The 23,941-nt window shown below is 42.1% G+C and overlaps 1 protein-coding gene and 1 long non-coding RNA gene across 4 annotated transcripts in view; one reads left to right on the forward strand and one right to left on the reverse strand.

The window, feature by feature from the left end:
* The window catches only part of KHDRBS1 (KH RNA binding domain containing, signal transduction associated 1), a 33,364-nt gene extending 15,447 nt beyond the window's left edge, over positions 1-17,917 (reverse strand). For all 3 annotated transcript variants that reach the window (XM_059885751.1, XM_059885750.1, NM_001046442.1), the window contains exons 1-4: positions 17,379-17,917; positions 5,083-5,207; positions 3,801-3,917; positions 2,436-2,582 (exon numbers count right to left, since the gene is read on the reverse strand). In XM_059885751.1, coding sequence (XP_059741734.1) covers positions 2,436-2,582; positions 3,801-3,917; positions 5,083-5,207; positions 17,379-17,760 — 771 coding nt within the window. In that variant the 5' untranslated portion in view covers positions 17,761-17,917. The remainder of the gene's footprint in view (positions 1-2,435; positions 2,583-3,800; positions 3,918-5,082; positions 5,208-17,378) is intronic.
* Positions 17,918-17,988: 71 nt separating this feature from the next.
* Positions 17,989-23,704, forward strand: LOC132346092 (uncharacterized). The gene is made up of 2 exons (XR_009495797.1): positions 17,989-18,731; positions 21,267-23,704. It is a non-coding gene; the product is annotated as an uncharacterized lncRNA (long non-coding RNA).
* Positions 23,705-23,941: the final 237 nt, after the last annotated feature.

A 23,941-nucleotide genomic window follows, 5' to 3' on the forward strand; every position in this document is an offset into this window, starting at 1 on the left:
TCCCTGCCTAGCTCTCCAGATCACTTCCATCCTCTATCCATGTATAACCTCCTTTCAAGCCATGCTGAACAACTTGCAGTTCAGAACATGGCATACTCATACACATCCATTCTTGCAAACAGTTTCCTTTTCCTAGAATAATAAAAGCCACTACCATTAATTAAGCTCCACAGCTGGGTACCATATAATAAGCCTTACATAGGGTTTTCAGTTTAATCTTCAAAATAATCCTGAAGTAGGCAGATCTTCCCATTTGGGAAAACAGATTCAGAAAGCATAAAGCAACCAATATAAGGACATAGAGCTAGTGAGTGGCAGATTCTATATGTTAATTCAGAATTACTTATCTCCAAAATCTAGGCTTTGAATCATTAATGTATCAATTAATCAGTATATTGTTGCCTTTTTCTGTCCACCTGAAGGACTCTAATTCTTACAAGATTTAATCAAAAGTATTACCTTACCTCTTTTGAAAAACTTTCTCTTGATGCCAACTCCTCACTCTCTCCTCTTTTCCCATGGCACAATGTAATCTTCTCTAAGCACTTACCACATCATTTAAAAATGTCTGTCTGTCTTTCTCACTAGGTTATAAGCTCTTCAAGAACCATTTCTGTAACTTCAGACCCAAGCATAGTATTCAGCACCTACTAGATACTTAACAAATGTTTGGGATGAACAAGGAAACTGAGGCTCAAAAAGTGATATAATAACTTGTCCAAGATGATTCAGATAAAGCCCCCAGTCCAGTGCTCTTCCTGCTGTACCAGTTTCTAAGGGAAAAACGGAGGACTCTGGTCATGGATGCAAAAACAGGCTCATTTGTTTTCTTCACAAGGAGGAGGAACCGAGTCAAATGCCATTTGTAAATCTTTTCACGTATTTCCCGATGAGAGCATTCAGTCTCAACACTTAGTGCATTTTTATATATCCCAGGTGCATACAGCTTCTAAAAGATTCTGGTCGCCACAGAGATGCTCCCTCCACCTCCACGCCCTGACTCTTCACCTCTTCCTACCTTACACATTTCAACTGTTTGAGACTCAAACATTAGAGAGTCAAGTGACCAATGATGGGCCATTTGCTCAGATTTCTCTAGCTGCCATAGCAACACTGAGGAAACCCAGATCTTCTTGGTAGGCTTCTTTTTTGAAGACTCACTTACATGGAAGTCTTGAAGATGTAGCTCTTTTATATGCTGAGATTAATGATAAAGAGAAGATGGGCATTCCTCTGCAGTTCTTCAGAAAACGGATGGCTCAGGATGCTTCAATACACACCTCAAAGAGTAAAGAAGCCCCTCAAGGGAAAATTTACCAGCTCTGAGTTTTTTCTAGGATATTTTAAATATGCTGTTTCAAGTTGAACATTCTAATGATGACATACTTAGAAGCAGAGCAGAATAGATATTTGAGACAGTGCTAGAATCCTTGGAGCTCAGCATTACAGAGACACACTGCCTAAAAATTTTTGCTCTGCCCATTCTCATATCCTCTGACAGTTCCAACTCCCTCATTTTACATGTATAAGAAAACCAAGAACTATGTATCATCTCTTCTCAGTTGATGAAAACTATGATGCTTACTCAATTCTAGTTGAATAGTACTCTAAATGCTTCCTAAGGTTCCAGAGTCTTCTTTGGTTGTTAAATATTGAACAGTAAGCAGTATGTTAACTCTGAAAACTACCAGGTCTTGTCAAAAGGCAAAAAGTCATCATTTCCTACTTATTCAAAGAATGAATAACCTCTGATCAGGTGGTAATAAGGAAGACAGGTAACCTGGTCTGTTCCAACTCTTCCAAGGCCTTAACTACATTCTGAAAGAAGCTATACACCAATCTGTTTAATGTCATCAACAGTTACGCCTACAACCATCATGCCTCCTTCAAATCAACTCTACTTGAGTAAACTCCTCCAGGATAGATTCTTGAATGCACTCAGGTCAGAATTTAACCCATTTACACTGGAGGCCAGATAACACATCATCAGACTAGATGATGCTGTTACCATCATCTAGACTCTCAGGAGTCTACACTATAACCCCTTAAGCACAGGGGGTTACAACTGCCTTCACCATTTTCCTATCATAACCTCCTGGTCCCATACTAGCACCAAAATAATTTATTGAAGACCTTGTTAAATCTTTTTAACCAAATGTTAGAATGCCAAGACACACTGTGGATCCAAGATATTGACAAAAGATACTGGCATACAACTAAAATCACATTAGACCAGGAGTGGTAGAGTGGCCTCGGGGCACAGTGGTTTGAGAAGTAGGTACAAGTAATGGACTACCTCAGAAAAATGAACATAAATTGCAGAAGTTGCAATTTCAGGTTATGCAGAGACCCTGGTTAAGAACCCCTGCCTTAGCAATAAGCACAAGATCCCAGTATTCTCTTGCTCAAATGATACAGGATATGGATTTCCTTACTGGTACTAGAAACTTCTTGACTTCCTCCATAGCATGGGCCATAAGAGCATAAGCTTCACATGGGGGTCCAAAGACTTCAATGAAGACATGCAGATCCATATTCAAGTGGGCATATTTGGGGTCTCCACCTTTGCGCAACTCTTCCTCCTGTGGAAAAATGCACAAAAACACCATTATCACTTGGACTACGGAGAAAATGACACCTTTACCATTAGGCCAAAGGGACAGTGAGAAATGACTCCAACACCTAAAAAAACCCAGTAAAGTATAAGAAAAAAGTAAAAGAAACTCTGGAGTATCGTAATTTACACAGTCTGCTAAACCTACGATTGGTCTGCTGCTAAAAGCTAACTGTTGTTCTGAATTGCTGGTGTGTTCACTGGAGCTCGTATTAGAAGGCACAGAAGAAACAAACGTAATTCCAGTCTCCATTCAGATAACAGCTGTTTGCCAAGCATCCATCCACTCATTCATTAATTGCCAAGCATTTGCTTTTAATAAACCCCAGGTAGAGCTGTTAATCACCAGCTCTTCGGATATGCTTGTATAGAGAAGGAAAAAAGTCATAACAGAGAGAAGAAAATCTCATGTACACCTCATTAAACAGAGTATTATACTTCAGCCCTAACTGTATTCATCCAGTGAGAAATGTTGGAGGAAAAAGAAGAGGGTCTGAGAAAACGTTCATCAATTAGGCTGCATACAAGGAGGCCTGAAAGAGTAAGTTTTTAGGCTGGAGCAGGTTATATCCCATCTAAAAAGCTGAATCTAGAAAGCTAAGACTATTTTGTTTTGGTGGGAAGTTTCTCCACACTTAAGAGTATAAAGAATACGGGGCTATGGCTTGGGGAAAAGTAAGCTCTGGATCCTACTGTCAGGATTTCTCATGGTTCCTTCTGTAACATCTTCCTTTAGCATGCCTCACATTCCAGCTGGCTATAAAACAAACCAGCCAACTAATCCTCAAACTCACCTGCACTCACAACACTACTGCTCACACTTTCCACACTAACTGGAAACAGAATGCTGTTCACATTTTAGTGTCTTTAGTCTGGGTAAGTTTCAGTATATTCAGCTTCCCCTTCCAAGTTTTCCTAGATAAGCTTACTAAGGCCAAAGCTGCTACTGCTATTTCTATTACTACACAGTGAAGTCAGAAAAAAAAACAATTACCGGGGCATACCAAGGTTCTTCTGGGGTTGCCAAAGTAAATTAACTGGTCTATAATCTCTCACATCCAATGCGAATTTAAGGGAATCATTTTCAGTACACATGTAAGAACTAGCTTCCATAAGGTATCCATACTGGACTCTAGGCTACTGGAAGGCATTAGGGTGTCTTCTTGTCTCATTAATGTGAGCTTACCTTGGCTTTGTCTCTCATTGAGCCCTTTCCCAACACAGAAATCTTTGCACCAGTCTCTTCTTGCAGTCTTTTGATTGTATTTCCTTGTGGTCCAAGGATCTTTCCCACAAAATTGAACTGATAGAAAATAAAGACAGATTTCTAAATGTGTATGTTCCTATAAAATATTTCTACATGTATTATTTATCTTCAATAATCCTGTAAAGGAAGTAGAGTACTAACCACTCCCATTTTACTAAAGGATATACTGAAGTGGTACTGATAAAATTGATTAGCCAAAGGTTATACAACTGGAAAGAGGCTTCCTGGGTGGCTCAGTGGTAAAGAATCCATCTGCCAATGCAGGAGATGCGGGTTCGATCTCTAGGTTGCGAAGATCCCCTGGAGGAGAAAACGGCAACCTGTTCCTGTATTCTTGCCTGGAAAATCCCAGGGACAGAGGAGCCTGGCAGGCTACAGTCACTGGGGTCACAATGAGTTGGACATGACTGAGCAACTGAGCATAGCATGGCACAAAACTGCAAAGTGGCAAGTCTAGAACTTGAATTTCCTGATGTAGTGTGGTGCTCTTTCCAAATTATCACACCACAACTCTTTGTAATTTAACATACATAAACATTTTTAAGGCAGTTACTTTAGAACAGAACAGACATATGGTACCCTTTGGTAGTACTGGTCTGACTGATTAAAACTAGTTGTTTTAAAAAAAAAAAGGAGGAGGAGTAGAAACCATTTATTTAAAAGTGAAACTTTGGGAATTCCCTTGAGGTTCACTGGTTAAAACTGTGTGCTTCCACTGCAAGGGTCACAGGTTCCATTCCTGGTCAGGGAACTAAGACACTACAAGCAGTATAGCCCAAACCAAAAACAAACAAGAGCAAAAAAACTTTGAGTAAGAAATAAAATTAACTTATTTTTGTGTCACAAGGATTTGTGTTGTATTTCCTTTATTTAAACTTCAGCTCAATTTTTTTACAAAGAACAATTAGGGTTCAATTTTTTTCCTTTAAACTTGAAGCTAAACAAACACTTGAGAAGGAAATTCCTTTTTTGATAATAAAAAGATGGTCGCATTTCCTTCCTGGCTGTAGCTATGCTCTTGGTTGTAGGCCTGTGTGTCTCGCCTGCTGGATACGGTCACTACAAGCATGGGACAGAACCTTCACCAAGCCCACAATCTCTGTAAATCTTTTGTTACAGCCGGTGCTACAAGACACACCACATACTACATACTCTCATACTACGAAGACAACTCAAAGAAATGAGGCACTCTTTCCCTTACCTTGGGATACTGCTTGACAGGTATCAGAACCCTCTCCTTCAGCTTCATGTTCTTGTGAGAAAATAAATCCAAGTAATTCTCCTCATCGTCCTTTTTTGAATCCCCTTTCTGAATCTTCTCAATTTCTGAATAGGACAAACAGAAATTTAATTTAGCTTTGTTCTTTTAAATAAAGGCAAAATTCTAAGTCTACTTAAAGCAGTAAGAGGGAATAGTGTAATGAGACCAAATATTAATGAACAGTTCAGATGAATAGTGCCTTAATTTCAAATAGAGACAGCACCAAAGCTAGATGAAGTTGACTAGGAAACCGAAAGCCTGCCTCTTTTTATTTACTTGGCTATGCTGGCTCTCAGTTGTGGCATGTGGGATGATCTCTGAGTCGTGTGGGATCCTTCGCTGCACATGACTCTCTAGTTTTGGCTTGCAGGCTTAGTTGCTTCGCCACATGTGGGATCTTAGTTCCCTGACCAGGGATTGAACCCACATCCCCTGCATTGGAAGTCTGGAGTCTTACCCACTGGACTACTACTTTGAGGGAAGTCTCAAAGCCTCCCTCTAGTAAGGGCAGTTTGTTCTTTACTTTCAGCTGAAACCTCTACAGAGACATTCCAATGTTCTTTAGACAGGAGTGAGATGAGCAAAGAGGGATAATTAAACTGAAAAAAATTAAAACCTCCATCAAGAAAAAGTCCAAAGCCATATCTTTATTATTATTATTCTATTTATTCATTTTGGCTGCACTGGATCTTTGCTGCTGCACTTGGGCTTTCTCCAGCTGTGGTGAGCGGGGGCTACTCTCCAGTCGCAGTGCTTCTGCTTCTCCCTGTGGTGGCTTCTCTTGCTGTGGAGCACAACCCCAAGGCGAGCGGGCTCAGTAGTTGTGGTGCACCGGCTTAGTTGCCCTGAGGCAAGTGGAATTTTCCTAGAGGGATCAAACCCATGTCCCCTGCATTGGCAGGTGGATTCTTAACCACTAGACCACCAAGGAAGTCCCCAAAGTTGTATCTTAATGAAGAGACAAAGTTAATTTAACTACACAACTGAGAGTCCTATTAAAATTTTCTAACAGTAGTGCTTTGGATAGGAGTAGTCCTTAAAAGTTTGAAAGACCTCGGTTTTACTCTGCCACTCACTCGTTGTGTGAACTCTGAAAAGTTTAACTGTTCTGAACTTTGATGTCCTCATTTGTAAAATGGACGTATTATCTACTTCAAGAGGTTGCTATAAAGACAGAATAAAGTAACATGCAGGGACTTCCTTCGTGTTCCAGTGGCTGGGACGCCTCTCTCCCAATGTAGCGGGGCCTGAATGTGATCCCTGGTCAGGGGACTAGATCCTGCATACAGCAATTAAAAAGATGCTGTATGCCCCAACTAAGACCTGGCACAGCCAAATAAATAAAGTAAAATATGCAAATATGCTAATTAAAGCCCATTTCTTTCTTTCTGCTTTTCCTTTTGGCCATGCAGGATCTTAGTTCTGCCCCCTGCAGAAGTCCGGAGTCTTCACCACTGGACCACCAGGGAAGTTCTAAAAGCACATTTCTTAGGAAGTGTTTTAATATCTACTTAACACTCTCTAGCCCAAATTCACTCAGTGTCCTAAAGGAAAAAATGCACCAAGGTAATTTCAATTCACAGGTTAAGACAGTTTTATCAGCTAGAACCTTAGTATCCCAAAAGATTCCTATCATTAGGGAACTCCATTCATTCATTCATTCATTTAGTGATTCCAAGTGTTTGAGTGCTTCCTATGGTGAGGCACATGAAGGGACAGGTATAGGTATGATCACTAAGCACCATGGAAAACTTACTAAGGGCCAGGCACTTGGCCCTCTAAAGTATAGGAGAAACCACACAATCAGTCAGACATGGTCCCAATCTCCACTATGTCTATATACAAGAAGTACCAGTATACGAAGCTGGCGATGAAGAATAGTTAACAGCTACAAAAGGAGTACTAACAGAGATGGGGGCAGAGTATGGAGGCAATGAATATCAGCAATTAAAATATTATACTATGGTCCACTGAGAATAAAAAAAAATTTTATACGCCCTAAAATCAGTGGAACACTTTAACTAACACAATGTTCTCCTTATACAACATTTCCAGTGTTTCTATCTTCCAGATTTTAAAAAAACTTTTTGGCCATGCCAAGGGGCATGTGGGATCTTAGATCCCCAAGTAGGGGTCAAATCTGTGCTCTCTGCACTGGCAACATGGAGTCTTAACCACTGGACCAACAGAGAAGTCCCTATCTTCTGTAATTTAAAGATAAGGGTTCTCAAGCTTCAATATGCAGCAGAATCATCTTGATGGCTAGTTCAACTAGACTGCTGGGACCCAATCCCAGTCTGGGAATGCATTTAGGATTGTGTTAGGAATCTGCATTTAAAACCATGACCAGGTCATTCTGATATTGCTGCCCTAAGGTTCACACTTCAAAAACCACTAGTTCAATATATGGGCTTCCCCTGTGGCTCAGATGGTAAAGAATCCGCCTCAAATGTGGGAAACCCAGGTTCGATCCCTGAGTCGGGAAGATTCTTTGGAGAAGGAAATGGCAATCCACTTCAGTATTCTTGCCTAGAGAATTCCATGGACAGAGGAGGGTGGCGGACCTTTATATACCTTAGTATATAAAGATATAATACTTTAAACACATTCTGCAAATCTAAACCTTTAACAAACTTTAAAAAATAACTGTTTAGAATAAATCTAGCTATGATGTAGGAAAGTTACTGAGACTCACAGAGTTCAGAATTCCAAACTGAAGGCTTCTCTGTTTATTAAAAAGCCTAAACTGAGATGTTATACACTTAAAAGAACCGTAAATGACCATGCTCTTTGCACTCCTATTTTTCATTGCTTGGAGTAGAAAGCAAATTTAACCTTACAATCAACAGACTAAATGCTTCATTCAACACCCTATTTGTTCACTGTTTCACTGCCTGTGTATCCTGACCTCCACTCCTTCCCATTTACTGCTAATATTAACTTTGCAGTCACTGGTTTTGAGCTACCATCTCTGAACACACCTCTTCTAGAGCTTCTGGGCTGGTCAACTGGGTACTTAAAATCTTCAAATGTCCTACAGGAACAAAGATGCCACATTTCAAACCAGAATACACCACTGAGGAGCTTCTAAAAACATGGCACAAGTTACATACGTCATCTCACCCATGTCTCTGTGTGCTCTAACTGCTGCCATCTAGTCAGGCCCTTCAGCTGTACTTTCTACCACTTTCCAGAAACTTTAATTGGTCAGAACAAGAAGCTAAGACTCGAAATCTGTTAATCTGTATTCCCATAGGAAGCAGGGCTGCAAACGTTGAACCTAGTAGAAAGGTTTAATATCAATGAAATGTGCCCTGTGAATATAAGGCCTTTCTAAAACATGGATCTGGGACTTCCCTGGTGGTCCAGTGTTTAAATAAGACTCTCTGCTCCCAATGCAGGGGGCCTGGGGTTTGATCCCTGGTCAGGCAACTAGATCCCACACACCCCAACTAAGACCTGGCACAAACAAATAATAATAAATAAGCAAAATTTAAAACACAGATCCTTCTGCTATGTTTTGAATGAGGTAGATTTAATTAGGATCCCCTTGTCCACTTACCTTACAATTTAAAAAATAATATTAAAGCATTTTTTAGAGAATTCAGAGAACAATGATTTAAATAAAACAGGACTGAAATGATAAATCAATCACAGGGTTAGCCTAGAAAGCAAAAGAAGCAATTTGAGCCTTCAAAGAGAGTCATCTTCCACTTTTGGAAGGGGAAGGACCAATCCTTTATTCAGTGCCTGCTGCTGCTGCTAAGTCACTTCAGTTGTGTCCAACTCCGTGCGACGCCATAGATGGCAGCCCACCAGGCTCCCTTGTCCCTGGGATTCTCCAGGCAAGAACACTGGAGTGGGTTGCCATTTCCTTCATCCAATGCGTGAAAGTGAAAAGTGAAAGTGAAGTCACTCAGTCGTGTCCGACCCTCATCGATCCCTTGGACTGCAGCCTTCCAGGCTCCTCCGTCCATGGGATTTTCCAGGCAGGAGTACTGGAGTGGGGTGCCATTGCCTTCTGCCTATTCAGTGCCTACAATACATCAAATTCTATACAAATATGACCCCATTTATACTCAAACATTACTGGGTGAAACAGCTGGTACTATCCCTATTTTACAACTGAAGAAACAAACTCAGAGAAGTTAAATCTCTAAGTCAGAAAGCTGTTGAAGTAGTACCCAAATAAGGATTAAAACCCAGGCTTTCTCTAACTTCAAACCTCATGCTTTTATTATTGCCTCTCAATAGGCAGAGAGGGGCACACTTTAAGTGAAAAAAGAGCTACTTTTGTAAAGTTTTGGGAAATTCAGCTTATACCCCCCGACACTGTCATCCACCTAAATGCAACAAAAGGGCTCTATCGACACCTCAGATGTTCAGCTGCCTGATCTTTTTCTTTTTCAATTTCTCTCCTTAGCCTCACTTCTTGTGGAGAGCTAACAAGCAGGCTGTAAAGGGAAGGAAAAAAAAAAAATAATAAGGTGAAGCTTCCTAGAAATGCCTTACCCGCAGGCAAAAGTACTTCTAGACAATCTTTGTGAAATTGACTCCTTTAAAAGATCTTTTCTTGGGTCTCTGGAGACCTTGGATGTCCCAAGAGTCAAAGAAAGAAAAAGTATCCTGTAAACAACACAGAGAGGTGACCTGTTTGGTTCAGAGTCAGATGCTGACAATAATCATTATCTTACCCTTTTGGGTTTCCCTTTGTCTTTATAATGAGGATTATCCTCACTTAACAGGTGCAGAAATCCTGTCCAACATCACAAAATTAATGACAGAGGAGGTATTTAAACCCAGGTTATTCTGTATGTCAGTTAGCAAATTCAATCAGTGTTGTGGCATTTCTTCTACTATAACTTAACCTTTCCTTTTTTGGTAGGCCTTATCACAACCGTATTGTAAGTGCCAAAGGATGAGAACTGCTTCTTAAATGTATGTCTGAGAGGAAAACCTGAGTTTTGAAGCTAAACAGAACTGGGTGTGAGTCCCAACTCTGCTACATGCTTGCTGTGTGATCTTGGGGCAAGTTGTTAAACCTCAGTCTTGCTTCTTACTTTTAAAAAGGAAGATTTTTTTTTTTTAAACAGAAAAAAGATTTCATGAACAGAAAAATATTAATACTAGAGAAGTTAGAAAAAATTATATACAGATTTTATTAACTGGCCTGGCTTAACTAAAAATGACTATCATGTACAATCCATTAACTGAACATTTAATAAATGCTACATAAGGAGCAAGACAGTCATGATTTTCTGACTAAGGCATCCAGAGATAGTGTTTCTAGAAGGGCAAGATTCACAGGTATCTGCTCCAAAAGGTCAGGTGTCACGCCCTTCTCCAGAATATCAATGTATTCACTTCAAACATCTAACAACAGCACTCCTGCCCCTGCTATCAACCATTTCTGGACCCCTTCATCACTGCCATTTATAATACAGTGCCTAATAGACAACAGGCATCTATAAACATATATCAAATTAAAGAAATATTCCATTAACACTCTCAACTTCCCTTAACAATTCATATAACTTTACCATTCCCAAGTTTATAGTTCTCTGCCCTGTATCTTGTCTGTTGGTAAATCCTTATGGATTCACAAGTCCAATAAGTTTATTAACTTAGTATAAAGCCACTCCATTCTTTTCATTTTTCAAATTAATTATTCTGTAAAGTAAGAACACAAAGCTACACATTTTTAATTTTATTTAGGGTCATGAGCCCTTACAGACTAACTCCCCAGAAAAACAGACACGGTATTTCACATACAATGTTAACTAAGGGTGGGTATTGGCTCAAAAAAAAAAAAAAAAAGCTTCAAAGCCTGAGTTAAGAGCCCTCTAAGAGGGGTTCAATTCCCATATTTCAAGATAATGGCAAACTCTATCATGGCCTATTGACCATGGTCTCCCAAATCTCTTTCTTAGGGTACAACTTACAGTTTAGGGCTTTTTTTTCCTTTTAAAAACAAAACAAACAAACCACTTTATCTTAAAATAATTGTAGATTTACATGCAGTTTTAAGAAATAAGAGATTCCCTATATCCTTCACCCACTATTCTCTATGATAACATTTTGCAGGTCTATAATACAATATCATAACCAAAAAATGCAATTACAATCTACTGACTTTATTTGGATGTCATCAGTTTTGCATGTACATGTGTGTGTGTGCACGCGTGTGTGCTTAGCTCTATGCAATTTAATCAGATTCACTCGACCACCACCAGTGTTGGTACAGAACGACTCCAGTACACCACAGAACACAAAGTTCCCTCATGCTGCCCTTTTATAGGCACAGTCACTTCCCTTCCTCTCTCCTTCACACTGGCAATCACTGATGTTCTCCAACTCAAATTATTTTGTCTTTTTAAGAATGTTAAATTAATGGAATTATACAGTATGCAATCTTTTGAGACTGGCTTTTTCATTCAGCTAATTCTCTTGAGGGAATTCCTTAGCTGTCCAGTGGTTAGGGCTTGGTGCTTTCCCTGATGCTTTCACCAGGGCTGGGGTTCAATCCCTGGTCAGGGAATCAAGATCTTATCTTTTTTTTTTTTTTTTAACTGTTGAGTAGTATTTCATGGTATGGATGTACCACAGCGAAACTATTCATCAACTGGACATATATGGCTTATATCCAGTTTTCGGCTATTATGAAAATTCATGTACAGGTTTCCTATGAATGTGAATTCTAATTTTTCTGGGATAAATGCCCACAAGTGTAATTGCTGAGTCATATGGTAAACACATGTTAAGTTTTGTTAAAAACTGTTTTATCTGAAATTTATTCATGCTAACAACATTTTAATTTTTCTGGTATTACATGTTCCATAAAAACAATATTGTACCACATGGATAAAGCCTTATGGGATTGACCTTTTCATATAACATTAGATTTCTAAGATCTCTCCATGTTGTGGCATTCAGCTATAGTTTTCATTTTCACTGCTGTATTTCATTTTGAAAACTTCTCAGTATCCAATCAATGATGAAATAAGGTACACCATTTTATTACTGAGGCATTCACGAATAAAAGTTTGAGCATATTCCCAATACATTCCTATTTTCCTAGATAAAACAACCATGAAGTTGTTGCAAATGGTAAATGCTGCCTCTTTCTTTCCTAGTATTTATATTCATACCTACAAAGACATCCCTCAGTGTCCCAAGAAGACTGGTCCCAGGACCACACCCCCATACCAAAATAAGCGGATTTCAAGTACCTTGTATAAAATGACAAAGTACTTGTAGATAACCTACACACACCCCCTTGTGTACTTCAAATTATAACGTCTAATACAATGTAAATAGTTGGAAATATAAGGTAAACCACTGCAAAGCCAATTCAAGTTTTGTTCTTTGGAAATTGTGGAATCCCCCTACCCCTGAATATTTCTGATTCACTGTTGGTTGAATTCACATACATGAAGAAACTGTGGATATAGACAGCCATTATTTGGTCTATACAGATCCTCTTCAATTCCACTTCTTGGGTTTAATAGGTCTTGCCAGAGGTCTGTACAATCATAGCTACAGTTTTTCTAGTTGTCATGTACAGATGTGAGAGTTGGACCATGAAAAAGGCTTAGTGCCAAAGAAATGATGCTTTCAAATTACGGTGCTGGAGAAGACACTTGAGAGCCTCTTGGAATGCAAGGAGATTATATCAGTCAATCCTAAAGGAAATCAGCCCTGAATTCACTGGAAGGACTTTCGGTGAAGCTCCAATATTTGACCACCTGATGTAAAGAGCTGACTCACTGGAAAAATTCCTGATGCTGGGAAAGACTGAGGGCAGGAGAAGGGGGTGACAGAGGATGAGATGGTTGGATAGCCTCACCAACTCAATGGATGTGAGTTTGAGTAAACTCGAGAGATAGTGAAGGATAGGGAAGCCTGGCTGACTGCAGTCCATGGGGTCACAAAGAATTGGACATGACTTAGATGTATTTAAATACATAAAAAAAAGATGTATTTCTATAGCACATTGTAAATAAAATACAGAAATTAACTATTTGAAATTTAAATAGGTTTTTGTTTGGAAATATTCTGAACTGACGTGTTTTTTTGGCCTTGCCATGCTGCATGCAGGATCTGTTTCCTAACCAGAGATCAAACCCATGCCCTCGGCAGTGGAAGCGTAGAGTCTTAACCACTGGACCACCAGGGAAGTCCCTGCACTGAGTGCTTATGGAAAATGAACTGCTGAGTATCCTTTCAAGATCATCTGGGGATTGTTAATCTATTCAAAATGTTTACTTATTCCTGAGTCATTTATACTGACTTGTACTTTCCCAGTTATAAAAAGTAGAAAAAGAACACTGATATATATAAAAACATCTTATATTTATTATATAAGTATTTAACACAAATACTATGATAAATTATTTGTTTCAGAAAACAAGCATGGGTACCCTGAAAGTCCTTGTACTTCTGTAAACGCATTTAATTGTCATCATAGTTGATTATCAATTTGGCTAATATAGAAGTCTATATTCAAAATCAAAATCCTTCAGAATTGTGTTGATATTTTTCCATCATGCAATGAACATGAATATTCATTCACCAACTATTTAGTAAGAAGCCACTTTGTGCAGTACTCTTAAAGGAACAGAAGACACAGCTGTGAACAAAGCAGACAAAAGATCCCTGCCCTGGTAGAGCTGACATTCTGGTCATAAAGAGGGGGTAGCCAACAAGCAAACACATTAACTACAACATATGGTGCATCAGATGCTGATAAGTACAAAATAAGGTTAAGCTGAGAAAGGGAGAGGGAGGGCTGGGAAGGCCAGAATGGTCTGGTTCTTGTGGCACCTCTTGGGAAACGGGCAGAGCTGCCTGGAGGAGTCACAGTCCCAAGTGCTATGCTCTCTGGGTTTCCTCCTCCTTCTATGTCTTGGTCTCGTTACCTTCACTGATCTGTTGGCTAGACTATGATGTGTTCAGATTTTCTTTTAATATTTTAGCACACATAAATTTTTTTGTGTACAATTTGTTGCAGGCACTATAGTGAGGGATGGGGGAGTGGTGAGCAAAGAGGTTTAGGTGTGAGGATCCAGACTTAGACTGACTTCAAATCTTCCTTATGAAGTTTATTGATTTTGTTACCTTAGGCAAATTATTTAATCTGCTTGTCTTGGTTTCCTCATATGTAGAAATAAACATAAGAGTAATAAGAGTAACTTCCTCTTAGTAAGGTTAATAGTTGATGTAAAGTGCTCAGACCAGTGTCCAGCATCCAGCATAGTGTTAGTCGTATTTTTCCTACACGTATCCTCATCACAGAGTTTAACTACTATTGTCTTCTCAGTCTCATTTCCTCACAATTGGTCAACTTTACTACAATCCCTTTTCCAGATCATTCAAAAATATCTTAAATTAACTATACTCAACTTAAAAAAACCTTAAAAGCTGGGTCCAACATATATCAACATTTATCCATGCTAAGAGTCTTCCTGGGTAGCTCAGCTGGTAAACAATCTGCCTACAATGCAGGAGACCCAGGTTCAATTTCTGGGTCTGGAGGTTCCCCTGGAAAAGGGATAGGCTACCCACTCCAGTATTTTCGGGTTTCCCTGCTGGCTCAAATACTAAACAATCTGCCTGCAATGTGGGAGATCTGGGTTCGATCCCTGGGTTGGGAAGATCCCTAGAGGCAGGCATAGCAACCCACTCCAGTATTCTTGCCTGGAGAATCCCCATGGACAGAGGAGCCTGGCGGGCTATAGTCCATGGAGTTGCAAAGAGTTGGACATGACTAAACCACTAAGCACAGCACACTCATACTGAGAAGTATTCACGTTTCCCAAGTCAGCTCTCTCAATGAGCCAGCATTACCTCAACCCCCTTTCTCCAATTAAAATTCAATTTGGTTAAAGAAAAAAAGACATAAAAAAAGCTTTGGACTTCTCCAGTGGTCCAGTGGTTAAGAATCCATCCTGCAATGCAGGGGACCTAGGTTTGATACATGGCCCTGGGGTCTAAGATCCCACATGCCACAAAGTAATGAAGCTTATCGGTGGAAACTAAGACCTGACACAGTCAAATAAATAAATTATATATATTTTTTAAAAAGTGAGAGGAAAAAAAGCTCAAATTAAAAAAAAAAATTAAAGCACGCTCTCTTGTGACAAAAGTTAAGCAGTAAGAGAACGGTGAAAATTTTATGTTAACTTATAAGGATCAGGCTTTCCTGGTGGCTCATATGGTAAAGAATCTGCCTGCAATGCAGAAGACCTGGGTTCGATCCCTGGGTAAGGAAGATTCCCCTGGAGGAGGGCATGGCAACCCACTCCAGTATTCTAGCCTGGAGAATCCCATGGACAGAGGAGCATGGTAAGCTACTGTCCATGGGGTCACAAAGAGTCGAACATGACTGAGCAACTAACACCTTCACTATAAGGATTAAGTTTTTGATAGCTACTCTAAGAAATCGTATTTTACTTAAAAGACTAGACTAGCACTGGACACCTGATGTGCGCAGAATGGCAAGAAAAATTTTGTGTTTTCATCCTAACTGTGTACCACAAATTTACAACTAGGAGAAAATTGGTGGCAAGTTATTAGCTAATGATTATAGGTCAAAAGGAACTGTGCCAGAGCTTTTTATACAACATTTAATCCTCACAATTCACCACCCCACTTTACAGATGAGCTTAGTGAGATTCAGAAAGTTTCCCAAGAGTAGATGACTAGTCAAGAGCTAGAATTTCAAACCCAAGTCAACACCTTACAGTTTTAAAGTTTATTTTATTCTCACACATGTAATCTGGACTGTTTGAAGATGCAAAATAAAAATAAGACCCATCAACTTTTACCATTGTCTGAAGTTCTTGAACCTACGCGTACTTGCTTTCAAACAACTGGTATTTGCTATATGCAAGACAATATGAAAAACATAAAGATTAAAAAAATCTTTCCTTGCCCTCAAAGAGTTTGCCAGAAGAACACAATGAACAGTAATGTTTCAAACAATGTGACTGTGTTAGAGAAGAGCAAAGCACAGAGTTGAAACCGTAAGCAGTTTATTTAAATGTTATTCTTGAATGTCTCGGGCTTTGTTTACTGTTTAAAAGTAAAGGTCTCTGATGTTGGGAGATAGAGAACAAACGCAGGGGAAAAGGTATTTTCATATGGGGCCTGTCCATTATTTCAATCCTGCCAAAGGGTCCAACTACTCACTCAGTGTTGGAAGGTTTTGAATTTTTATTTGGTTATAAAATTTAGGTATCATAAGACACTCTTATTATACCGTTTTAACAAGAAGAGAGAGCAAAATAGGCGGCTTTCGGGAGAAATCAGAGCGACTAGATGATGGCTAGTTTTGAGCAAAAAAGGAGCGCTAGTCTACAGACAGAGAACAAAGACTACTATTCCTTATCTGTTTCACTACTGAAAAGAGCAGGGGAGGAGGCCACGCAAACTTCTGTCAATTTTTTCCCCCATCTGATTGGGAATGCCACGCAAACCATCCTTAACCTCTCTCTATCACCCCTTCACCGTCTCTAGGTTTATTTTTTTTCCCCTTTCTTGAATGCACAACACACATTATAAAATAAAGGGATCCAAAACGTCTGGCTCGGCAGAAATGACCATCTTATTGCCGAGATCGGAAATATAATTCGGAAAACCTCAAGCTCGGATTCCCACAGGTCGCTCCTGCCTCCAAGCAACTCAAGCTCCAGTTACCGCTAAGTCCGATCGGCCCCTGCGGCCGCGGCGCGCTGGACAGGGCACCCCAGTCTCACCCCATCTCACCTCAACCCCCGCCCCCACTCACGGTCCCTCCGGGCTCAGGCTGCCTTCACCTCCTACACTCTCAGTTGAGGCGCCGACCGCCACCCGCGATCAAACAAGCTTCCCCTTTGGGGGAAGGGGGAGATGAAGGTTCCTTTCTGGAAGAATCTGAGCACTCGGAGCGCAGGGCAGCTGTAAGAGGGGAGGCGGAAGGGTCGGCCAAAGGGGCGGGGAACGCGGCATTTATCCATCAAGATCTTTGCGCTAAGAGATCGCCAAGTTCCCTCCGGGCCTCCACTGCAGCCTAGAAATTCTCCCTCGCACTCTGGGCCGGGATGGGAACGTGGGATCTTAAGCTTCCGAAGATGAGGATGAGAGGAGTCCACGACTGCCTGCGTCCTCAGGGAACGGGAAGCAAGAGGAACAAAGCCGCTACCACCCATGCCCCCGGGTGGCCGGGCGACCCAGAGGGACCCCAGAGGCCCGCTTACCTGCCGTCAGCAACTGCATGGCGTGAGTGAAGGACGGGTCGAGCGAGTCCTTCTCGGCCATGAGTTCGGGCAGATACTTGTTCTCTGGCTCCATCTTGACGGAGGCAGTGGCTGAGGGGGGCAGTAGAGGGGTCGGCGCTGGACCGCCCACTGTCGCGTCGGGACCGGTGGCCGAGGGCGGCAGCAGCGGTGGCGGCTGCGTGGCGGGCGAGGCCCGGGCACCCCCGCGAGACCCTCCTCCGCCTCCCCGGGACCGGTGAGGCAGCGGCGGCTGCCGAGGGGGCGCCTGACGCACAGAGGGGTGGGCACCTGAGGGGTCCATGGAGCCGCTGCGGCCCGAGGACCGGCTCATGCGCGCGGCGGGGTCGTCCCGGCGCTGCATTGGGAAAGATGTGCGATTAAGGGATCGAGGAAGCGACGCGGTAGCGGCGGAGGCCCGAGCGGCGGCGGCCCGAGCGGCGGTTGGCGGGGGTGGGAGAGCGGGAGCGACAGCGACCGAAGCCGACCCGAGCGACCCAGCAAAAGAGAGCACCGGAAATGAGGCGGCGCGCGTGCGCAGCCAGCCACCGGCACCGCCCTTGGGTCTCTCCGCGGAGAACAAAGTCCCCGGTCGGGCCACGGCGCCTGCGCACCGCCGCGGAGTCCGAAGAAGTCGCCTCCCCGCTCCCCTTTTTCCCTCTGAGCCCTCCAGGCCTGGTACTTGTGCGCGTGCGCGGGAGGCCGCGGGCTCCGTTCGTTTCTTTTCCACGTGACTCGGCGTTAGCGGGACACGTGTCTCCTCCCTTTTCTGGCCGAGCGCACGGAGGGGGCGGGGGCTGTGGAATGTCTTTGTCTGCGCGCGAGCCCGCGGAGTGTGGGGCGGGAGACCTGTTACTCGCTGGGCCACGCCTCCAACGGCTGAGGGGGGCGGGGGGGGCCGGGGGGGATGCCTGTACTCAGTCGGGTGGGTCGGGGTGGGGGGTGGTTACTGAAGAATGAAAGGAGACCCTCCCGGGGGATGCGGGAGGGGAAGGAGAGAGAATTGGGGCTGACTGGGCAGAAGGAGACGAGGGTGAGAGGCACAAGGGAGATTAGAGTGAAGAAGGAACGACTAAGGGAGAGTCTGACGTAGGGTTTAGGGGTGGAGATGCGGCCAGACTTGGAGGGGGCCATTGAGGAAGGACTGGTCAGTGGAAAGACTGAAGGCTATTGGAGGAGTTAAACTAAGAGGGAGGGTTCAGATCGGAGACCTGATATCCAGCCAGGAAAAGGGCCCCAGACCGAAGCAGGGAATCGAAGAAGTCGTGTCCTGTCGTTTCCAGTATAGTAGGTTCTTAGACATACCCGTTGTTGATCAGAGAAGTCGTCTGAAAGGTGAAGCATTTTAACTTTCTGCATATAGTACTGCTTTCTGCAGATTGTGTTTCTTTCACAAAAAAAAGTGGGGTAGAGGCCAGCTCTTTAATCAGTGATGGTTGCATCATTCGGGTGGCTTCTTCTGCTGATGTGAGTGCTAATCCTCCTGCTGTAAATCATCTTTCCACACTTGCTCAGAGATAGACCCTTAGCACAGCTCTCAAGGCCAAGGTATTATAGTGGACAGTCTCCCACAGCGTACTCCTTATCCTGGGGTGCTATATGCAGATGAAGGCTAGGTCTTTACTTTCCATAAACTCTAACACTTGGTACCTTCTCTAACCCTTCCTCCCACAGATTTTTTTTTGCTTCTCTCATTCGAAGCATTTGCTCTCATCCCTTTTCCTTCTAGATCTGTTGCCCTAATAAGCCCACGCTTTCCAAAAGCATTTCTGGAAATTGTCTTCTGGGTGCCTAAAAACTGCTGATTTTTAGATTTGAAACTTAGAAGCCTTCAGCTTAGGGAACATTAGGGCTTGGCTGCCTTCTTGGGGGTAGGGAGATAAATCACCAGCAGGAATGAGAACAAAACAAAATCTCCATAAATTATCACACTTGTATCTCCAGTGTCTAGGCAGTACATTACTTTGAGGTCACATAGATAGTTTATAATCAAGGAGGAGGAAAAAAGAAGGGAATGTTTTTGGATAATTGTAATGAAGACTGTAATGTGACAAATGCCCAAAAATAAATAAATATTAGGTGGGATTAGAGTTCAAAGTGGAAGTTAGATTTCAGCCAGGGGAGAATGAATTTGAAGCAAAGGAAAGTGTGAATATATGAACAGAGATGAGAATGTCACAGATGTGTTTAAGGTATGGGAGTAATCCATTTGTGGACTGTGGAAAAATAGGTGAGTTGAGAGAGCGAGTGTATGGAGGAGGGGAAAGGGAGTGAAGAGGATTTATAGCTCCCTTGCGATTAATTTCTGCTGTTGTCCTTGAAATTCCTGCTTGGGTGGTGGTGTTACAAATGTCTGAAGTGTCCTTGCTCTGTAATGAGATGCTCAGCTGGAGGTACCTTGAGCTGAGGCTAATAAAACTTTGATAAAGAAGTGTCTGAGAAGGCGCTGGGTAGTGGTATCTGTGGGTTTCTAGACTAGACTCAACATTTTGGGAGGCTGTCAGACCTTTACTTACTTTGTTGAAAGGTGGGGTTGAAAAGAAGTTTGAACCTTCCTAGCGAGATACAAAAACAGTTATCTCTGAGGTAATATGTTGTGACCCTGCAGTGTGTTCACCAAGTAGGCGAAGCAACAGCCTTCTGTTTGGGGGTGGGGGTGGGGTCTTCCCTGGGGTCAGGGAAGAGTAATTCCTGTCCTGAAAGACTGGAGGTCTGGATTTCATTTTGTGTGGACCACGATATACTGTGCCCCACCTTCACCTGAAGGTATTAACAGCATGGCCTTGTGAAGAAACTGACTTTGGACTGAGGCAGACAAATTCAAAGCCAGCTATGCCTTGTTCTTGCTGTATACCATTAGTAAAACTATAACCTGTCTGAGCCTTAGTTTCTTCCTCTCTAAAGTTGAGTTGATGATATCTACCTTGCAGAGTTGTTGTGAGCATTAACAAATAACAGTGTAAACCTCCTGGGTTTATAAGCAGAATCAGGATAGTTGTTATTCCATTTAGCGCCTAGTGAAGATTTTTGGGTGTTTCATGTTAGCTGTGGATCTGAAAGGCCTGTTCTCTAATCTGTCTCATTTTCACTGACTGTAGCTAGATTTTGTTTTGGAGGTGGGAGAGAGAAGTTTCTTCTACCCTGTTTCCTCCCTGCATTCAGTTTCTATGGTGTAGGATGCAAGATTAATTGAGAGCATTGTGATTCAGATGGAGTTAGGTCCGAATCTGGCTTACCTGCTGGATGATTGAGCGCATTACTTAAACTTCCTCAGCCTTGCTTTCTCCTCTTTGATAAACAAGGGGTCATAACAATACCTACCTTGGGGCTGTTAGGATTAAACAGATAGTGTTTGTAAAGCACTCAGCACGGGAACTGGCAATTAGTAGGTGCTTGATAAGCGATAGTGGCCATTGTTATTATTTTACTGAGTACCTTAATGCTTGTTTTCACTTTCATGTGAGTCCCTAACAGAGGGGCTGGAAGGACTTTTTTTTTTTTTTTTTTTTTTTTTTTGCACGTAGCTGCTTGACTTGTGCTTGATCCATGAATGGAGGACCGGCAGGCCCCGTCTGCCTTCCCTGCTTTGCGGTCAGTTCCCAAGAGTTGAAGGGCTCCAGCCTGGAGCTCTCCAGCTCTCCCTGGGCCGGAGAGTTTCTCTTCTATCCATCTGTTTAAGCTTAAACATCTATGGTGCCAAATATGTGGAGGATATGGAAGGAGAAAGGGAGACCAAAATTCAATATTTAAAATTTTTCTAAGATTTAAAAAATTTTAAATTAGAGTATATTTGATTTGCAATGTTGTGTTAGTCTTGGGCACACAGTAAACTGAATCCATTATGCACATACATTATCCATTCTCTTTCAGATTCTTCTCCCATATAGGCCACCTACAGAATATGGAGTATGGAGTAGAGTTCCTTGTGCTATATAGTAGGTCCTTAAGACTCTACACATGGACATCACCAGATGGTCAACAGCGAAATCACATTGATTATATTCTTTGCAGCCAAAGATGGAAAAGCTCTATACAGTCAGCAAAAACAAGACTGGGAGCTGACTGTGGCTCAGATCATGAACTCCTTATTGCCAAATTCAGACTTAAATTGAAGAAAGTAGGGAAAACCACTAGACCATTCAGGCATGACCTAAATCAAATTCCTTATGATTCTACAGTGGAAGTGAGAAATAGATTTAAGGGACTAGATCTAATAGATAGAGTGCCTGATGACCTATGGACGGAGGGTCACGACATTTTACAGGAGACAGGGATCAAGACCATCCCATGGAAAAGAAATGCAAAAAAGCAAAATGGCTGTTTGGGGAGGCCTTACAAATAGCTGTGAAAAGGAGAAAAGAAAAGATATAAGCATCTGAATGCAGAGTTCCAAAGAATAGCAAGAAGAGATAAGAAAGCCTTCCTCAGTGATCAATGCAAAGAAATAGAGGAAAACAACAGAATGGGAAAGACTAGAGATCTTTTCAAGAAAATTAGAGATACCAAGGGAACGTTTCATGCAAAGATGGGCTCGATAAAGGACAGAAATGGTATGGACCTAACAGAAGCAGAAGATATTAAGAAGAGGTGGCAAGGATACACAGAAGAACTGTACAAAAAAGATCTTCACACGACCAAGATAATCACGGTGGTGTGATCACTGACCTAGAGCCAGACATCCTGGAATGTGAAGTCAAGTGGGCCTTAGAAAGCATCACTATGAACAAAGCTAGTGGAGGTGATGGAATTCCAGTGGAGCTATTTCAAATCCTGAAAGATGATGCTGTGAAAGTGCTGCACTCAATATGCCAGCAAATTTGGAAAACTCAGCAGTGGCCACAGGACTGGAAAAGGTCAGTTTTCATTCCAAAGAAATGCCTAAAGAAAGGCAATGCCAAAGAATGGTCAAACTACCGCACAATTGCACTCATCTCACACACTAGTAAAGTAATGCTCAAAATTCTCCAAGCCAGTCTTCAGCAATACCTGAACCCTGAACTTCAAGATGTTCAAGCTGGTTTTAGAAAAGGCAGAGGAACCAAAGATCAAATTGCCAACATCTTCTGAATCATGGAAAAAGCAAGAGAGTTCCAGAAAAACATCTATTTCTGCTTTATTGACTATGCCAAAGCCTTTGACTGTGTGGATCACAATAATCTGTGGAAAATTCTGAAAGAGATGGGAATACCAGACCACCTGACCTGCCTCTTGAGAAATCTGTATGCAGGTCAGGAAGCAACAGTTAAACTGGACATGGAACAACAGACTGGTTCCAAATAGGAAAAGGAGTTCGTCAAGGCTGTATATTGTCACCCTGTTTATTTAACTTATATGCAGAGTACATTATGAGAAACGCTGGACTGGAAGAAGCACAAGCTGGAATCAAGATTGCCAGGAGAAATATCAATAACCTCAGATATGCAGATGACACCACCCTTATGGCAGAAAGTGAAGAACTAAAGAGCCTCTTGATGAAAGTGAAAGAGGAGAGTGAAAAGTTGGCTTAAAGCTCAACATTCAGAAAATGAAGATCATGGCATCCAGTCCATCATTTCATGGCAAATAGATGGGGAAACAGTGGAAACAGTGTCAGACTTTATTTTTGGGGGCTCCAAAATCACTGCAGATGGTGACTGCAGCCATGAAATTAAAAGACACTTACTCCTTGGAAGGAAAGTTATGACCAACCTAGATAGCATATTCAAAAGCAGAGACATTACTTTGCCAACAAAGGTTCGTCTAGTCAAGGCTATGATTTTTCCAGTGGTCATGTATGGATGTGAGAGTTGGACTGTGAAGAAGGCTGAGTGCCAAAGAATTGATGCTTTTGAAGTGTGGTGTTGGAGAAGACTCTTGAGAGCCCCTTGGACTGCAAGGAGATCCAACCAGTTCATTCTGAAGGAGATCAGCCCTGGGATTTCTTTGGAAGGAATGATGCTAAAGCTGAAACTCCAGTACTTTGGCCACCTCATGTGAAGAGTTGACTCATTGGAAAAGACTCTGATGCTGGGAGGGGTTGGGGGCAGAAGGAGAAGGGGACGACAGAGAATGAGGTGGCTGGATGGCATCACTGACTCGATGGAGGTGAGTCTGAGTGAACTCCGGGAGTTGGTGATGGACAGGGAGGCCTGGCGTGCTGTGATTCATGGGGTCGCAAAGAGTCAGACACGACTGAGCGACTGAACTGAACTGAACTGATTATCTATTTTGTGTTTAGTAGTGTGTATATGTCAATTCCAATCTTCCAATTTATCCCTCCCCCACCTAAGATTTTTTAATTATTATAAATCTATGCTTTGATTATTTAGCATCTCTGTGCTTCGTTTTTTCTTTTATACAATGGGGTTAAACTACACCTGCGACTTCCCTGGTGGTCCAACGGTTAGATTCTGTGTTTCCGCTGCAGGAGGCATGGGTTTGATTCCTAGTGGGGAGCTAAGATCCCACATACCTTATGGTGCAGCCAAAAACAAAAGGGCAAACAAACAAAAAAAATACCCCTACTACCTACTTCATAGGGCTGTTTGAGGACTCAAAGAGCACAT

Source organism: Bos taurus, chromosome 1 (genome assembly GCF_002263795.3).
Source record: "Bos taurus isolate L1 Dominette 01449 registration number 42190680 breed Hereford chromosome 1, ARS-UCD2.0, whole genome shotgun sequence".
NCBI classification, from domain to species: domain Eukaryota; kingdom Metazoa; phylum Chordata; class Mammalia; order Artiodactyla; family Bovidae; genus Bos; species Bos taurus.